Raw genomic sequence first — 19644 nt, forward strand, 5'->3', positions numbered from 1 at the left:
ATTAAATTTTAAAAAAAACTTTCTGAAAAATATTTTTCTCGACTACAAGGTAGACACTACATTTTGTATCAAAGAATTACATTTTAAATATATACGTAAGTGTATAAGATTTATCGACAAATTTCCATAGATTAAAATACTGTATGTACAATTGAAATTTCATTAATAATTATCTCAATTCTTTTTTTTTTCTTTTCATTTTCCGATCGCTATGCATGGACATAAATGGGCGAGATAACTTATCGCTCTCAAATAATAATTTTTATTATTGTTTGATAGCGATTTCATTGACAATTATAGTAATCGAAATTATCGAATTTACTTTTATCAATTACAATAATAATTATACTAATAATATTAACAATATTAACAATAATAATAATAATAATAATAATAAAAAAATTGATTTATTATTATATATTATTATTATTTGTATTATTATTATAATACAAATAATAATAATATATAATAATAAATCAATGCTTCGATTTATCTTTTTTACCAAAACAGAAAAACTTTGATGAACAATCTTTTTTATTACATAATAAATTGATTTATTACACTGAAGAAAAAAATTATTTGAATCAATTATTTCAGTATTTGAAATATTTTCAAATAAAAAAAGTATAAATATTTTTTCATTGTATTATTATTAATATTGTTATTATTGTTCCTGGCGTACTATAAATATTATTAAAAAAAATGACGTAGAAAAATTCCTGGATTTTAATTCAGGAAAAATTTACTTTGAGTAATAAATACATTTCGAAATTTATTAATAACCTAGTAATGGTTTTTCTAGCTATTTCTAATTGTAGACATTTTTTTTTCATCTCTCACGCTCCAAAAAGACCACAATATTATTTTCAATTTTTTTTTGTTCGAACTTAAAATTAATAATTATTAATATAGAAATATTTTCTATATTAAAATTCGATATCAGAAATTCAAAGCAGAATTTTTAAAAACATTCTTCTTGCGAAAAATAGTTTTCTTTCCCAAAAGATGGTCCATTTTTTTTTTGTTTTTCAAAATGATCAATAAGTTTCGATCCTTCAACTGAATGAAATTTTTACGTTTTTTGTATTAAAAATGTTAAGAAAATTTAGAATTAATTTTTTTTTTTTGACAGTAACGCAAATTTATTGTTAATAAGAATTTAATTTCAAGAAGAAATAAATAAATTTCGTTTCAATAAAAAATGCGGAACTTTAGAATCATTTTTCAAAATGCTCACTAAAAAATAATTTTTTAGTGCGTGGAAATTTTTTTTGTTTTTGGAAAAAGGAAGAAAATTACTTGACTTTCCTTTTAGTCGAACTGAGCTTTTTCAATCTCGTATTCCTCATGTGCTTCATCATTGTATACATGCCAGGTAGGCATAAAACAAGAAGATAAACTCTCAATACAGTGGGAAAGTGAAAAGCAAAATTCCACGCATTTGGCAATGAGACAGTGAATTTTAATGTTTCCTCAAAATATGGAATATTACGAAGAATAATAATGCTCTCGCAAAGAAAGCCCAATGGATATAATGGTATCCACATTGTATATCGCATCCATGTTAGAATTGTTATTTCAACATTTAACAATTGACTCAAATAATATGGATAGCGAACAATTTCAATAACTGACCATACAACAAAAACATAAAATACAACTGGCTTCGTTTGCATTCTCTCCTCGGCCTCAATCATGCAAAATAAAACAAACGTACGACCTGATATTTGGAGAAATGGTATAAATGCATTTCCCTTCACGTAACCAAATATTGGATGCATCACTTCTAAATATTGGAGAATTTGCACAAATCTCATTATACCGCCAACTATTTGATATGTGTCTTTCATTGAATCTGAAATCAATTTATTTTTCATCAGAGTATTTCTTTCTTTAAAATTATTATCGTCCATTAAGTAATTTAAATTCACTATTAATTGAAAAATACTTTAAAATAATTTTAATTCACTGTTTTAATTGAATAATAATTAAAATTAACTATTGACATTATTTAAATTAAAAATTCTAATTAATTTGATTTAAAATAATTTAATTAATACAGTTGAAATTATATAGTTTAATTAATTTAATTTATTTCTTTTCTTCCAAATATTTCTTTATTGGTTTTTTAAAAATTATTATCGTCGAATAAATAATTTAAATTCTCTATTAATATTAATTGTGTAATTTAAATTAACTAACTAACTAACTAAATCACACTAACCTGGACCGTCACGTGAATATTTTATACCCATCACAGAAAGAATGTAAAAATATCCGATGAATTGACTTAAATTGTAAAATATAAGATAAACTTTCTTATAATCCTCTGGAATAAGAAAAAATTATTGAGTAAAGAAAAGTATTTTAATTATTGTATATTTTTTGTGTCAAAATTTTTTCTTATTATGTCTAATTCAAAAAAAGAAAAAAAGGTAAGTAATTGTAAATTATTTATTTACCTTTTCGATAGCCAAACTCCTCTTTGTGCAATTTATCATACATATCGGGATAATCTTGTTGAATATCACGCTTCTCATCATCATTATCGTCAATGTCTTCGGTTTTCCATTTATCAAAATCAATTTTCAACCAAGAAGGCTTTTGCGGTTGACTTGTTAAGCGTGGCCACCAACCTTCCACTTCTTTCACCAAAATAAAATCGATTTGTCTCTCAATAACTTTATAATGACTTTCCTGAAAAAATTATTTTTTCTTTTTGTTTCCTTTCATAAAAATAACTGTTTTTTATACTCTAAAAAAATGTTAAAAAAGTATAAAAGGTAAAAAAAATATTTTTCTACTTCATGGAAAAATATTTGTATTCTTCTTCATTTATATTTAATTATTTATTAATAATAGTAAATAATAGAATAAAATAAGAATAATAGTAAATATTAAAATAAATAGAGAAATAGTAAATAATAAATAAATATAGTAAAAAAAATATAAACATAAAATAGTTTTTATTGTTTCTTTTTCATCTATAATAGAATATTATAAAAATACCTCAGGATTGATTGCCGAATGCAAATCAAGAATAAAACTATAATCATTAGGTCCCCTTGCCCCTCGTCCATGGGCAAGAAATATCAGACGTTTCTCTTCAATTTCAACTTTAACATTCTAAAAAAATAAACTTCAATTACTTTCTGTACTATAAATAATATAATTAATTAAATAATTAATACCTATTCTATAATTTAATTATAATAGTTGAAAGACTCACCCTGGCATTGTGGAGATCAATTTTAAGCGAAATATGTTCTGGTGTTTGAGCCCAGAATACAAATGGACTAAAATACTCGGTCATTGTTTATAAGACTATGTTAAAAAACAAAAATATATTGTAAATAAACAAAACAATCACTAACAAAGCTTCAAAAAAGTTAAGAGAAAAATATCAATAATAGTTTTATGTAACTTACTTTCTAAAATAAAAGGTTAAATAATGTTTACAATTACTCTAAAATAAACAGTACGTTTTGTTATTTATCCTGAATTAAAAAAACAATTTAAAATATTCAAAATACACTAAAAAAATATATTATTATATTTATTTTTCGAGGTTACAAAATTATTTGTGGAGTTTGTACTGTGAACGTCTTTTAATAACAATAACAATTCAACATCATTTTCCTAACCTCAAAAAGTTGTAATTAAAACATTGATATATAATATACGTCACTATATTAATAACTATTATTCAATAAATAACTTAATTATATCCTTCCAGATGATTTACAATCATATTCCAGTAATAAAACTAATTAATAATTGCTTTAAATAATTAATTTAGGTAAAAAAACGTTAGTTCCGGATTTGTCCGCAAGATATAGGTAGATGTCGCCCCAAAAAATGGCGTTTTTTCGTAGTTTTTCAGTTTTCCATGCAATTCGCCTTCGTCGAAACTAGCATTCTCATTGGCTAGATTCAAATTTGCGCGCGGACCAACAAGCCAATGAGAGCGACTCATGTGGAAATGCACCTTTAGGTTTTATACTGCTCTCATTGGCTTGTTGGTTCGCGCGCAAATTTGAATCTAGCCAATGAGAGTGCTAGTTACGACGAAGGCGAATTGTATGGGAAACTCAAAAACTATGAAAAAACCCCATTTTTTGGGGCGACATCTACCTATATTTTGCGGACAAACCCGGAACTAACGTTTTTTCACTTAAATTCATTAATTAATGCAATTATTAATTAGTTTTATTACTGGAATATGATTGTAAATCAATTAGTGAGTTAAGATTAATCTATTTATCAAATTTTTATTATTATATGTACATTTTATTAAGAGTAATGTGCAATTTTATTATTGACGCGATTGACATTACCGACTTTAAATATGTCGTAAAAAATGGTATAAACCTTGTAAACAAACATTTTTCAGTATTATTTTTCTTGATATTGAAAAAATATTATTGATTTCAAATGCTCGGAGAATATTTAAAAAGGTTTGTTTATAATTATAGAAAACAATTTTAAACCTTTTAAGCAGATAGAATTTTGAGGTTATGTTTACCATTGTTATTGTCAAATTTAAAAAATTCAATTTTCAATTGTTTAGAATTGAAAATAACAAATTATGAAAAATATTTTTTAGACATAAAATTTCAAGTAAGGAATAATTACCTAGGCAGATTAAAAAATAAAATAATAAACAATAAAAATATAATATAATGAAAATAATATAAATATATATTTTTTATTTTACAAACATAGAATAGTGAAGTTTTAAATAAGTATGAAAGATTAATAATTAATATTTCTTGTTTAAATGTTAATAATGAACTGTATATAGGCAATATAAAAAGAAACAAATTGTAAATTTTCAATTCTATTATATTCATTAATCATTTATCGTTACATTAAAATATTAGACAAAATAAAAAAAGAATAAAATTAGATAAAAAAAACTTGTTAAAAGTCAATTTTTCTCTAATCAAGTAAAAAGGGTCAATCAATCAAATAAAAAGGATCGTAAATAAAAAAGACAAACGTAATTTAATTTTGAGGATTATCAAGTGTATTTGTATTTCACTCATAACTTGTGCTTTCCAAATCCCCAGGAATAGTTGAAGATATTACAAAATGAATAATAAATTTATTTACACAAATTATTGACATCAATGTTTTTTATGAAATGAATTTTACTTCAATTTTTCCCTTTATGATACTTATTTTTATATTTATATAAATATTCAATTAAATATTTATTTACGCGAGGCTAACTCAACACACTTGTGCTAACACAAGAAAAAAAAGATCCATTTTGATAAAAATGAAGAGAAACTAAGTATCAGTAAAATTATACTTATAAAAAAATATTAAACATATCATTACAATGAAGTGCAAAAATAATGTCTTCAAAATTCACATAAACTTACACGAAGAGAATTATATAAATACAATATTAAAATAATAAGAGAGTGCATCAGTTTTGTCAAACGAAACTTTTTTATAAGTCACGATTTAATATCACAGATTAAATTCAGAAAAAAAATATATTGAAAGTTTCGCAATAAAAATAAGTTTCGAACTTTTTTTTTTAAATAAAAAAGACTAAAATTTTAATTTGATATTAATTTCTTTTAATACAAAAATATTCACTTGAATTTGAAAATTAAATTCAAAATTTGATAAATAAATAATTAAAATCCGATTATCGGATTAATGAATAAAATTATAAATTGGAATTCAATTAAAAAAATATTTCTATCAATAAATAAAAATAGGAAATGAGAAGAAAAATTCAATATTAATAAAGAGAAAAAGAAATATTCAAAACTATTTTTTATCTCATCACTTTTCAATAAATTTGTTTCCCATTTCCATAGAATGAAAATTTGAAATCGAGGAAAATCAACAATGATTTTCCAATCAAGCTAGACTGGGAAATAATTCTGTGAAACTCTCGTGCCATAAATCGGTTAATGTCGATGTTTCAGGAACGTTTACAGTTTCATCGAATGGCGAACCATGCGATTCATAGCCAATATCGGAAAAATTCGAATCATTCTTTGAAGCAGTTGCCGTACTTGCATCTGTATCATCCGAATGAATTGAAGCCGGTGACATTGAATCCTGACATGAAAAGGGCGAAAGATGATCGACATAAGTTTGTAATTGCGTTACAACTGTTGGCAATATCTGTTCGTCTTTTTGATTTGTCGTTAAATTTTCCGTTGACACTTCTTGTACACTCTCTTGTATTTTAATATCGTCATTGTCGCCGGGATAAATTATTGTTATGCAATTAGTTGCCTCGTCATAAGTACCATAAACAGTGTCAACATCGTTTATTGGCTCGCGCTTTATCTTCACATCCTGATTTTTTGACAATTGATTATTGTTGTTACTTGAAAATCCATTTGACGAATGGGAAACTTGTGTTGTTGTTGTTGTTGTTGTTGTTGTTGTTGTCAAACCTCTTGGATTGCTATTGGTTTCCATGTTTTTTGATGCTTGATCCACCATTGCAGGTGTTCCGGTGGTTTCTTTCTTGACTGATATCTAAAAAAGAGGGGAAATTATTTTTTTTATTTTCGCTTTTTCTTTTAGTTAAAATAGAGTTGTCACTGAACAGAAAATTCACTATACGAAGAAGAAGAAGAAGAAGTAGAATTACCTGCTCATTTGGTCGAGAAGAATGTGCTTCCACTTCTGCGGTAACTTCTCGCAGAAGGCTCTCGGCCAATTCTTCGAGTCTGTCGATGTAATCGTCCCCTTGGAGTTCGCTGAACAATTCCTCGAGAGGAGGGAGAGTGTCAGTATCTTCAGAAGGACGATTGCACTTGGCGTCAATGTCAGAGGTTCTGCCGACTGTACTGACCCACCCTGCGGCAGAGGGTTAACCCGAGATTCTGCTGATCCCGATGTAGGTGCAGTAAAGTCGACACGACCTTGACACATCGAACAAAGTCGCTCGTCCTTCTTTGACTCTGAATCAATCTTCAATCGTTCACTTTCATTCAACAGTGTTTCGTTCTCCGTCCTCAGCATCGTGCATTCTTGAATTAAAATGTCATTCCTCTCAGTCAGCATGCGAACCGTCTCCTCGAGTTCGTCAAGTTTCGCCTTCTTTCTGTCACGCGATGTTTGCGCCGCCACTCTGTTCTTCAATTTTCTGCTCAAAAAAAATGCCAATAGTTAAGAATAATCCGAAAAAGTTAATAAAATATAAGGAAAAAATAAATAGAAAATAAATAAAATAAAAAGTAAATAAAATAAATGATCAAAATAGAAAGTGAAATAAAGAAATAAAAAAAAATAAAGTAAATAAAATAAATGAACAAAATAGAAAGTGAAATAAAGAAATAAGAAAAAAAAAATAAAGTAAAAAGTAAATAAAATAAATTAGCGAAATAAAAAATAAAAATGGAAAAGAAATAAGGAAAAAAATAAATAAAGCAGGCTTCACACTCAAAAATTAATTTTTAAAAAAATATCAAAAATTAGCTTTAATTACAGTTTTACAACAATTAAAATTTTCAACAGTTTCAATTTAATAACCTTTTAAAATTTAGTTATTTCTAAACAAAAATCGTACTATAACGCTTTTAATATTCAATTATTATCTAAACTTTCCACTGAAATTCGTTTTTAAATCAATTCTTATCAGAAAGTTGAACTGAAATTCAACTATTTAAATACAAAAATAAATAATATATTGAATAATTGAGTGTTTCTCAAAATTTAATTCTATTTATCAATTTAAAAAAAAATTCAATTTCTGAGAAGAATTTTATTATTTATGAAAATAATTGAATTTTTGTGAAGAACTTAATTTATTTTTTTTTTTTTTTTTAAATAATTGAATTTTCATGAAAAATTTTATTATTTGGGAAAATAATTGAATAATTGTGAAGAATTAAAGAAAGAATTTATCAATTTTTAAAAAAAATAATTGAATTTCTCAGTAGAATTTTATTTCATTCTTTTTAAATAATTAAATATTTGAATTTTGACGTTTATTAAAATTGTATTGCAAATATTTGAATTCCTCAGAAGAATTTTATTATTTATAAAAAATAATTTAATTTTTGGGATGAATTTTACTTCGAAAAGATTTCTTGACCAGAATTTTGTTTCAAATTTTTGAAAATAATTGAAATTTTGTAAGGAATTCATTTATTTATGAAAAAATTTAATTCTTAACAAAAGTTTCTTTCAATGTCTTTAAAATAATTGAAATCTTCTAAAGAATTTTATTTTTTATAAAAATAATTGAGCTCTTGTGAAGAATGTTATTTAATTATTTTGGAAAATAATTGAATTCTCGTGAAAAATGTTATTATTTTGGAAAATAATTGAATTTTCGTGAAAAATTTTATTATTTGGGAAAATAATTGAATAATTGTGAAGAATTAAAGAAAGAATTAAAAAATTTATCAGTTTTTTAAAAAATAATTGAATTTCTGAAAAGAATTTTATTATTTGGGAAAAGAGTTGAATAATTGTGAAGAATTAATGAAAGAATTTATGAATTTTTAAAAAAATAATTGAATTTCTGAGAAGAATTTTATTATTTTCCCAAATAATTGAATTTTTGCGAAGAATTTTATTTAATTCTTTTTAAATAATTGAATTCTCGTGAAAAAATTTAATTATTTGGGAAAATAATTGAATTATTGTGAATTTTTAAAAGTAGATAATTGAATTCTTGAGAGGAATTTTATTATTTATGGGAAATTAATTGTATTTAATGTGATGCAAATTTCCCCCAAAAATAAAGAAAAAAGTAGCTTTTAGTGTCATAAATCTAAAAAAATATCCAAAGCGTAAGAAAATAGTAAACAGTTGATTTTAGTAGATGAGTGCGAAACCTGAAAAGTAAAAAGTAAATAAAATAAACGAACAAAATAACAAATAAATATGAAATACAGAAATAAGGAAAAAAAAATAAAGTAAATATAAATTTAATACAATTTGTTTAAAGTAATTTTAAAATAACTTATATAAAATTTGTTGTATTCTTTGCGTGAAAAGTGAGTAAGAATCAATAAATTTGCGAAGTTGCGTCATTTTTACTATTTATGACAAACGCAAGAACGCAAGTCACTTAAATTTTTAATCGAGGTTAAAGAAATTCTATGACCGCGCGGTAAAGATATATAAATAATAAATGCAAAAGTGTATTAAAATAAAAATAATCAATAATAACTAACTTTCTTTGAAGTTTCTCCTCCCACGTGAGGTGATCGAGTCGCCGTTTCTTTCCACGAATATTAATTGGTTCCTGTTTTAAAATTGTTGTATCCATTGCTTCATCCATATGTTTCACTTGTTTTATTCTGTTATCAATTTTCAACTTATCACCAGTGAGAATTGATGTTGTGAAATTTAATTTTGTTCCAGTTGATAATAAACTGTCCTTTTTTAAATGACCCTTAGGCAATGTAATGATGACACTTTTCATAGTATTCATTATGAACTGCCATAAGAAATAATTACTTTACAAATAAATAAAAAAGAAACAATTTTAAGCAGACAATGTTATTGTCGAAAACTTGTTTCACACTTGTCAAAATTGTCAGGAACCAATGAGCTGCACTCGGTTTTTTTTTTTTTAATGAAAAACGTATTTCGTTTTCTTGCGAGAATAGCGTCTTTCTTCCTTGAAAGATGTTTGATGAATGAATTTTGTTTTTCTTAAAAAAAGCAACAGTTCACTCACAGTCTGATGTAATATTCTCTATTTCATGCGAATGCAAACTGAGAAATTGTGGGGAATAAAATCGAAGTGTGCTCCAGAAAGTAGGGATTGGTTGATAGTCACAAGAATTGTATGTGGTTATTTCTGATTGGTTTGACGTCACTTACGGTATTATTATCGTGATAATAAATCGATTATTTAATTCATTTAATTACATCATTCAAATTTCGGAGCTTTTCAATTAATTCACGACATTCACGCACTATTTTATGATGGAAGATTGAAACTTTTATGGACTTTTTTTGACAACATGTCTGCTTTCTAACCTATAAACAAAAATTTTGATTATAGATTTCGATATTACCGACCGAAGGAATAGTAGAGTTTTATCACGTGGTTCACAACAATACATAACCTAAAACTGTCAGATTACCGCATTTGTTATTTGTTTTTAATCTTTTTAACAATACAACAATTTTAACGATTTCAGCAATAAACCTAAAAATATTTTCGAAAAAAGTGACTAGAACATGAAGTTAAAAGTGCGTAAGTGTCTCGAGTACAATTTAAATTACTATACATTTTAGACTTTTCAATAATTATGACAAGAATTAGAATTTTTCGAATTCGTTTTTAATTTAAACTGTTTGTTTTACTCATAGATTTTGGCAATTCACGGATATCGTCAATCGGATACTACTTTCAGTGGGAAACTTGGATCACTTAGAAAAAGTTTCAAAAAGGAAATTGATTTTACTTTTATAAAAGCTCCTCATAAAGTTCCACCTTTGGAAAGTAGTGAGGAAAAAGAGGAAGACAACAATGGAGAAGGTATAATATTTATTTATTTAGTAAAAAATATAATAAAACGTAAATTAAATTAATTAAATTAAACTTGAAAATTTTCTTTTTTTAATGTCAGAATTCGGTTGGTGGTTTAATACAGAAAATAAAGTATTCAAAGCAACAGTACCAAGTAATTTATCAGTGGGTTTTGATGAAAGTTTAGCATTAGTGGAGAAAACCTTTGAACAATCAGGTCCATTCGATGGAATAATTGGTTTCTCTCAAGGAGCATCATTTGTTTCAATTCTCTGCGCAATGCAACAAAGAAAAAGTGAGAAAACAATTTATTATTTAACAATTTATTAGTTTAAATTTTCCAAAGTTTATATACTTATAACTAAAATATTTTATCTTTTAGTTTCGCCGATTAAATTTGATTTTGCGATTCTTATTTCTGGATTTAAATCACTTTGCGAGCCGCATGCGATATTTTACAAGGACATTAAAATTGAATTACCAACATTACACGTTTATGGAGAGGGCGATAAAATAATTCCAACTTGTAAGTAGACGATTTTTCCAATATAATCTAATAATCGAAAAATTGTATTACTTAAATTGTGTTTTATTTGAAAAATAAAACCATTTATTTGAAAGCAAAAAAAAAATGATCAGTAATGTTTTTTTTATTTTCAGTAATGGCGCAGGAATTAAGTGAAGTATTTTCCAATAAAAAGAAATTTATTCACGAAGGTGGTCATTATGTTCCAGGCAAGAAATTCATTTATAATGATTTTATTCTCGAAATGTTATCGAAAAAAAGCGATTCCAAAGAATTAAGAGAATAATTTTCAATTCAGGTTAGACACAATTTTTTGCACGTCAAATAAAAAAGAAGAGAAGGAAAGGAAAAAGAAAAGAAAATCGATATAAAAAATAGTAATACAATTATTTTAAAAAAAGCAAAACATTTATACAAAAATAACAAGAGTCAAAATAGTAAATATTGAATAATTTTATTCCCTCAAATTACAATGATTAAATTAATAATTATTGAATGTGAAATTCAATAAAGAACCCTATTTTATCAAAAAGAGAAAAGCTGAAATTATTTTATGTACAACTTAGGATAATTTTCTTTTCTTTATTGTTTAGAGTTTTTTGTTTTTCATTAATAATTTACAGCTATTCGCTTAAAGGCACCACCTTATTGTATTTACCAAGCAAGCTTTAATTAAAAAATTGAGTCAATAATTTACTTTTTCAAATTTTGAATGTTTTGAATACAAATTAAAAATCAATTCCTGTATTAAAACTTTTGCATCTTTTTTGTTTATTTAAACTATATTTAGTGCCGCAGCGAACTTTTAATTGTTCGTTACACATATTACTTCGTCGAAACTTTCCTTCTTTTTTTTAAAACATTCATTTTTCTGATAATTAAATTAATTAATCAATTAATTAATTTTTCAAAAATAATTATTTATTAAATTAAAGTTTATATCAGTCATAGATGTAAATATTTTTTTTTTTACTATAAAAGCGATAGAAAAACTTGTTCTGTAATTAACTTTTCATAAAATTTCCAATATTGTATAATTGAAAAAAAATGCATTACTTTTTTGAGATGAAAATTACAGAGAAAGTTTTTTGTATTTAAAAAAAAGGGAGTAGTGAATAAATTACTGAAAAACTGGATAAAAATTGTCCTACGCTTACACGCTATAGGGATTTAAAAACATATTTTCGAATATTAAATTTATTAATTTATTGATAAGGTTAAATTTAATAAACTTTAAATGAAAATTCAAATTTAATTACAATTTTCATTTTTCAACAAAGAAATTTTCCTATAGAACTAATATTTGTTTTGTTATTAAACATTTAATATTAAATATGAAACTTCAATTTCAATTACGTTTTTATTTAAATTAAATTAAATTTTAATTTTAATTTCGTTTTTAATTAAAATAAATTTTAATTTAATTTCAATTTAATTTAATTTCAATCATTAATTAAATTTAAAAATAAAAATTATCAATTGTAATAATTGATATTTAATTTATCTTAAAATTTGCAATCTGATTTAAAGACGTTTTTCTCTAATAATTCGTTTCGATATTTTAATTTTTTTAATGGTAAAAACAAAATATTTTTCAATATATGGAAAAATTTATCTATTAATTAATAATTATTAAAACTTTCAATTATTAAAATTCAATTACTTTTTACATTCGAATTTAAAGAATTGAGAATATCTATAAATCGAGTAGTTTTCGTTAAAAGTTATAATAACATTATTTGGGTTTTTACAAAAGTGCAAAGTGGTTTTAAATTGAAAAAGCTCCACTATTATATAATCGACAGTTAATTATTAATTATTATACGTTCAGCAAATTGATAAAATGAATATTGCATTCCTATTACTCTCCGAGATATCACAATGGTATTTTATAGCGATATAAATATTTTTCTTTTCTCAAAAAAAAATGTTATTTAAAAAAAAAAATATTCGAATGTATTAAATTACAATTTATGAATATAATTATGATTATGCAGTTAATGAAAAATTTAAATAACAAACTAAATTAATGGGAATGAAGAGTTAACAGGGGAGGTTTTTTTTGAAATAGTTAAATATTCTTAATATATTTACAAAATCTAGGATGATACAAGTTTTGTTTTTTTTTAAATAGAAAAAAATGTTTATAAATAATATTTATCAGTTGCCAAAATATTTAAAGAGATGTTCAATTATTATGTAAGTTTAAAACTTCAAAATTTTTCCTTCTTTCGACAATTATAATAATTAAATCTTTTTAATTCATTCATAGCTTTTCTTTTAAATTAAAAGACGAAACTAACGAATATAATTTTTTTTACTATTTTATTCATATAGAAAATAAATTTTTTCAATTCAGAAAAATTTAGTTTTTTGTTTATTTAAAAATTTTATTTCATTTGAAATTTTATCTTTTGATATATTAATTTTTGTTTTTCAAAGAAATTTTTTTTTTTATAATTTTTTTATTAGAAAGCGTGTGACTTTTTTTTATGTAGATAAGTGAAAATTAAAAAAAAAATGTTATTTTATTTAACTATGTTGATCTTTCTTATCTTTCTCGATTTGAACAGAAAAAACATGACAAATTCTTAACTCTTGCATAATAATTGAACCACTCTTGTGAGTATAAAATTTCTAGACTTAAGAACAAATGCAATACATTGTGAAAAAGAAAGTTTATTTAAAAAAAAATAACTTTTAAAACATTGAATTTGACGAATAATGTAATTTTCTAAACAAAAATAATAATTCTAATCTTTTCAATAGAAAAACTTTTCAACATTTTTATTTCTAAAAAATGTAAATAAATCTAAAATATTTATTTTCTTTTTAGAAAAATAAAATTAAAACTATATTATTTCTGTTTTTCTAAAAAGAAAAAAAAACAAAAATATTTGAGAAAAAATATTTTATTTTTAAAAAATAGGAATAAAACTAATTTTTCTTGTTAACACTGGATTTTTCTTTAACATATTTTTACTTGGGAAAATTTGTTCACTACATTCTATTTTCAAAATATAAATAGTTTTTTAAAAATCGAAAATATGAAAAAAATTCTTCGCTTTGTATTTTATAAATTACTTTGTATTAAAAATGTTCTTAAGTCAATTTTCCAATTAAAAAAAAGGAAACATACAAAAAAAATATATCAGAATTTCTGAGCATTCTATTCATTAATATTTTTGTTACCGGAGATTTTCTTTTGTTTTTGTACAAGATTCTAAATTTAAAAAAAAATTTATAGTCACGGATAATAGAGAATACGAAAAGAAAATTTTGATAAATTATCTATAAAATTCAGTTATTATTCAATTTAATATCTGAATTTTAGAAATTTTTTTTTGTATACAATATATATATATGTAAAATAAAATAAATTCGTATTCGTCTAGTATTCACAATTATTACTTTGATCGGATTCACAAGAAGAAATTCGTTCAAAATTTGATGAGATGTTGTGAAATAATTGTTTCTGGTATTTTGTTGTTTTTTTTTGTTTCACAAAATTGTGTTGAGTTCAAGGAGATTGCTCTTGTCCATTGGTTTCTTGTGATTTCATCACATCAGGAAGATCAGGTGGCAGTGAAAATGGTGTCATTTCCAAATTTTCGAAATTTCCCGAATCCTGACGAATTGCAAGACCTATCAATGCTGGACATTGAGCTTTCGCTGTTGTTGGTGTTAATCCATATTCAAAGAGACATTTACTATCGACCATCACAACATTATCTTTATTAAACAACTGTTGATTCACCGGCGGAATTTTTAGTATACCTGCAAAATTTTATTTCAAATGTCAGTTAATATAATTTTAATTTATTTAAATATTAAATTTGACAAGACTCCATTTTTTTCATAATTTTTATAAATTAAATTACATTCAAAAATAGAATAATTTTTTTTCAAATAAATAATTAAATATTTATTTATTTTTTCACGGGAATTAAAAGATTTTAAATGGTTTCAATGTATTTTTTTATTTCTAAAAATTACAACTGTAATTCTTGAAAAATTCAATCATATTTTTAGTTGAAATTTTTAAATAAAATTATTCAAAACTTTAATCATTTCTTAGGCGAATAATAAATTAATAATTTTTCAAAATATTAAGATTGCAAATTTAAAAGAATTAAAATTTTCAAAGATTCCAATTCAAAAAATCTCTTGAAAGTTCATTATTTCTCAAAATTCACGCTATAATGCTTTAAATATTCAATTATTATCTAAAATTTTAATTAAAATTCAATTTTCAATCAATTCCTATTAGAAAATTCTACAAATTCTTTAAGTAGATACAGAAATAAATAATTTATTGAATAATTGAATATTTCTTTAAAATGAATTCTTATAAAGAACTTAATCAAAAATTTTTAAATCATTGAATTGTAACGAAGAATTTCAATAAAATTCTTGAAAAGAATGAAATTCTTTCAAGTAATTCAATTGAAAATGTATTGAAAATCATTATTAAATTTTAATGAACAAATTATATCAAAATTATTTTAAATAATTGAATACGAAGAATTTTCGAAGAATTTTAATCAAATATTTAAAAATAATTGCATTTTTTAAAGAATTGATTTAAAATTGAAATAATAATTGAAATCCTGCGATGAGTTTTTATTATTCATGAAAAAATTGAATTCTTTCCAAGAATTTTATTAAAATTTTTAAAAACAATTGAATTCTGACTAAGAATTTAATTAGTTTTTTTTTAAATAATTGAATTCCTGTAAAAAATTCTTTATTTATGAAAATAATTGAACGTTTATGCGAAGTAGTTTAATAAAATTCTTATGGGCAATTTTTTTATTAAAATAATAGATAATGAGAATAATTGAATTGCGAAAATTTTTTGGAAATAACTGAATGGTTTGAAAGAATTTTATGAAAATTCGTTTAATTGCTTCTAAGAATTTTTTTTATACAAAAGGAGTTGAAAGTACTCAGTGTTCAGGTAAGAGAGACTAATTATCTTTAAATGGCAAAATAATGTATTTTTTCACACAAAGACGAAGTCAAAGATTTTTCACTTTTCATTTAAATCTTCTTTTCTTTCACCAATTTGTACCTGAATTGAACATTAAAATGTCATTTTCTCTTTATACAAAAACTAACAAAATTTCTTTATATTAATAATTTGTAAACAGTAGATTTCAAGATGAAAAAAGTTTGATATTTCATTGTTAAAAATAGATTCTAAATTTAGATATAGTTTACACGTCAAAAAAATTGTAATACAGGTGTTTTTAAAAAGATAAAAAAACTGAAACGAATTTCTTAATACTTGTTAATTTTTATGATTCTTATTAAAGTCAATTTAAATAAATTTTGAAAAAATTGAAAAATTTGGTACACTATTCAAACGAGAAAAATTAACAAACTTGAATTTTCTCAAATTTGATAATTTTTTTTATCAAGTTTGCAAAAAATATAAAATACTAATTTTAGGGAAAATTAAAAAAAAAACAATTGAAATTTGTGTAAGGATGTAAAATTCCATTCATTGTAAAAACTTGTTTGATTTACAATTCTCTCTCTCCTTTTTCAAAACAAACGACAAACAAAATTATTATATTTAAAATAAATAAACTCACCTTCTATAATTTTTTTAAGCTCAAGAACAGTCGTATTATCCTTTGCATCAGTGAATATAGTCATCTTTTTTCGCCGAATCATTAGAAATACATCCTAAAACAATTTTTATTTTCTTTTTTGAGGTTAATTCATATATATTATAATATCAGCTGAGGCCACTTTGCTTTTTTCTTCTTTTCAATTTCTTTGATTTTTTTGTTTGTTTGACAATTTAAAGAACAATATGAGAGAAATAATAAACTTACCATTTTGAGTTTATAATTAAGATATAAATTCGATAAATTCAACTATTAATAAATAAATTTTAACAAATAAAGTGCACTGCAATGTTGTGTAAATGCCCTTAAAGTTTATGTCTTTACTCCTTTCAACACAAAACTGCAGTGGCCAAAGCCAAACTCCAAAGTTGGTGTTTCTCTCTGCCAAAAAGCAAACATCTGAAGTTGGCGCCGTAACAAATTATCGATAACTTGCAACAATCGATCATTAAAGGTGAGTTCATATGCGCCACTCCGAGGAAACCAGGGTTGGGAAGTCTATTTTGTATATGTATAATAATAATAATAATAATAATAATAGTACCGGCTGTTTTTGTTTATTTATATTTCAATAAAGGGCAACAAATTAATAATAATGAATAAACAAATAAAGACTATTTTAATAGATCTTAGTGGTACTTTGCATATTGATAATTTGGCAATTTCTGGAGCACAAGAAGCTTTATGCAGGTTAATTATTAATTTTCATTTTCCTTAAATTTTTATCTTATATTTGATTTATATTTAGTTGTATTATTACATTAAATTATATTATTATGCTTTTCGATAAAATAAGTAGATGGTCAATAAAAGAAATGTATTTTTTTTCAAAGACTTCGGAGTACGGATAAGAAAATAAAATTCGTTACAAATACGACGAAGGAATCGAAAAATGTTTTGTATAATCGTTTAAAAAATCTTGGATTTGATATAAAAAAGGAAGAAATATTCAGTTCATTAGCAGCTGCGAGACAAACAATAATTAAACGTTGCTTAAATCCATATCTCTTGATTGATTCAGCGGCAATGGAAGATTTTGAAGATTTGATTAAAACGGAAAAACATGATTCCGTTGTTATTGGTTTGGCACCTGAAAAATTTAATTACGACGATTTAAATAATGCCTTCAGGTAAAGACAATTGTATAAAAAAATTATTTTTTTCAAAAGAAAAATTCATTCATTATTGAATTAAATTAATTTTTCAAAAGAAAAATTCATTCTTTTGAATAAAAGAAAAACGTCTTTTTTCTAAATGTAAAAATTCGTTTTTTAGATTAATCTTGAATGGAGCTTCTCTTATAGCTATTCACGAGGGTCGTTATTATAAAAGGCCTGACGGTTTGTCTTTAGGACCTGGTGCATTTGTTAAAGGTTTAGAATACGCAACAAATACAAAAGCTGAAATTGTAGGAAAACCAAGTGCAGAATTTTTTAAAGCAGCACTAGAAGATATTTCACCGGAAGAAGCTATTATGATTGGCGACGTGAGATTATATAATAATTATTATTATTATTTATGATAATTGAGGGAAATATTAAAAATTCTTACCTTCTCATAACGCAGGATGTAAAAGATGATATTGCCGGAGCGATGGCAGTGGGAATGAGGGGAATTTTAGTGCAAACAGGTAAATATCGTCCTGGCGATGAGGATACAATAACACCTTCGCCAACGAAAGTTTGCAAGTCCTTCGTCGAAGCGGTTGATGAAATTCTCAACAGTTTAAAATAATTTATTCTTACAAATGAAATAAATAGTCAAGACGAAGAAGAATTTTATTAAAATTTTTAAAAATTGAATTCTTTCCAGGAATTTAATGAAATTTTTTTTAAAATAATTGAATTTCTGTTATGAATTTTAAAATTTATAAAAACAATTTAATTTTTAAAAAGAATATTATCATAATTTTTTTAAATTTAAAATTAATTTTCAAGAATTTTTTTCATAATTTTAGAAAATAATTTTATCAAAATTTAGAACAATAATTGAATTCCTTCTAAAAATTTTTGAATTTTTGAAAATAATTGAATTTTTGCGAAGACTTTTATTAAAATTTTAGAACAATAATTGAATTTCTACAAAGAATTTTAGAATATTTGAAAATAATTGAATTTTGTCGAATATTAGAATTTCTGAAAATTATTCAATTTTGAATTTTATCAAAATTTTAGAACAATAATTGAATTTCTACAAAAGATTCCTTTCAATTTTTGAAAATAATTGAATTTTATAAAAGAATTTTAGAATTTATGAAAAAATTGAATTTTTTCCAAAAATTTTATCACAATTTTTTGAAAATAATTGAATTCCTACAAAATATTTTAGAGCTTTGGAAAATAATTGAATTTTATAAAAAAATTTTAGAATTTGTGAGAATAATTGAATTTTTTAGAATTATATTAAAATTTTTGAAACTGAAACAATTAAATTGTTTTAAAGAATTTTAGAATTTATGAAAATAATTGAAATTTTGAGAATTGTATTAAAATTTTTAAAACTGAAATAATTTCATTGTTTCGATGACTTAAAAATTGCCTGAAAATAATTGAATTCTTATAAGAAATGTAATTAAAATTGGATTAAAAATACTAAAATTATTGCAAAGAATTCTATTAAAATTTTCAAAAACAATAAATAATTAAAATTAGTTAATCAGTGAATTACAAATAAACATTCGAAATAAAATGTTATTTCAATATTTAAATTTTTATGTTTTTAAATAAAACTCAAAAAGTGCCAGTTTATCAAATTTAAATTCAAATACAAATTTTGTAAATATTTATAAATATAAATCTATAAAATTTAACGATATATTAAAAATCTATTTTTTAAATTCAAATTTTTTATCCACTAAAAGAAAATGGAAGTGCTTTTTAACGAACTCATTTTTCCTTTAATTTCCACTCTTAACGAATCTGAAAAGAAATTAAATTTTTCGCTGGGTTAATAATTTTGCCAAAAGAAAGAGAAACAATATTTTTTTTCAGGTATGGTAT

The 19644-nt window shown here is 23.4% G+C and overlaps 5 protein-coding genes across 6 annotated transcripts; 2 read left to right on the forward strand and 3 right to left on the reverse strand.

Moving 5' to 3' along the window:
- Positions 1-638: 638 nt before the first annotated feature.
- LOC122498550 (very-long-chain (3R)-3-hydroxyacyl-CoA dehydratase) lies at positions 639-3832 on the reverse strand. 2 transcript variants are annotated; one of them, XM_043606327.1, is made up of 6 exons: positions 3645-3832; positions 3230-3324; positions 3010-3126; positions 2463-2697; positions 2225-2329; positions 639-1855 (listed from the first exon to the last, which is right to left on the reverse strand). In XM_043606327.1, exons 2-6 carry the CDS (start codon positions 3311-3313, stop codon positions 1296-1298), a joined length of 1101 nt encoding a protein of 366 aa, XP_043462262.1. In that variant the 5' UTR covers positions 3314-3324; positions 3645-3832; the 3' UTR covers positions 639-1295. The 2 variants fall into 2 exon arrangements, with proteins under 2 accessions (XP_043462262.1, XP_043462261.1); XM_043606326.1 differs by lacking the exon at positions 3645-3832 and adding an exon at positions 3429-3621.
- Positions 3833-6237: 2405 nt separating this feature from the next.
- Positions 6238-9708, reverse strand: LOC122498582 (X-box-binding protein 1). Its single transcript, XM_043606377.1, has 3 exons — positions 9171-9708; positions 6632-7129; positions 6238-6516 (listed from the first exon to the last, which is right to left on the reverse strand). The coding sequence occupies exons 1-3, from the start codon at positions 9428-9430 to the stop codon at positions 6426-6428; spliced, it is 849 nt and encodes a 282-aa protein (XP_043462312.1). The 5' UTR covers positions 9431-9708; the 3' UTR covers positions 6238-6425.
- A 326-nt stretch (positions 9709-10034) lies between these two features.
- LOC122498583 (esterase AGAP003155) lies at positions 10035-11448 on the forward strand. Its single transcript, XM_043606378.1, has 5 exons — positions 10035-10200; positions 10321-10489; positions 10581-10775; positions 10863-11006; positions 11141-11448. Exons 1-5 carry the CDS (start codon positions 10189-10191, stop codon positions 11290-11292), a joined length of 672 nt encoding a protein of 223 aa, XP_043462313.1. The 5' UTR covers positions 10035-10188; the 3' UTR covers positions 11293-11448.
- Positions 11449-14386: 2938 nt separating this feature from the next.
- LOC122498545 (elongin-B) lies at positions 14387-17026 on the reverse strand. Its single transcript, XM_043606320.1, has 3 exons — positions 16853-17026; positions 16607-16700; positions 14387-14783 (listed from the first exon to the last, which is right to left on the reverse strand). Exons 1-3 carry the CDS (start codon positions 16853-16855, stop codon positions 14527-14529), a joined length of 354 nt encoding a protein of 117 aa, XP_043462255.1. The 5' UTR covers positions 16856-17026; the 3' UTR covers positions 14387-14526.
- Positions 17027-17162: 136 nt separating this feature from the next.
- LOC122498546 (haloacid dehalogenase-like hydrolase domain-containing protein 2) lies at positions 17163-18415 on the forward strand. Its single transcript, XM_043606321.1, has 4 exons — positions 17163-17335; positions 17479-17775; positions 17921-18131; positions 18212-18415. Exons 1-4 carry the CDS (start codon positions 17241-17243, stop codon positions 18377-18379), a joined length of 771 nt encoding a protein of 256 aa, XP_043462256.1. The 5' UTR covers positions 17163-17240; the 3' UTR covers positions 18380-18415.
- The last annotated feature ends 1229 nt before the right edge of the window (positions 18416-19644 follow it).

Source organism: Leptopilina heterotoma, unplaced genomic scaffold, assembly GCF_015476425.1.
Source record: "Leptopilina heterotoma isolate Lh14 unplaced genomic scaffold, ASM1547642v1 Lhet_152, whole genome shotgun sequence".
In the NCBI taxonomy this organism is placed as follows: domain Eukaryota; kingdom Metazoa; phylum Arthropoda; class Insecta; order Hymenoptera; family Figitidae; genus Leptopilina; species Leptopilina heterotoma.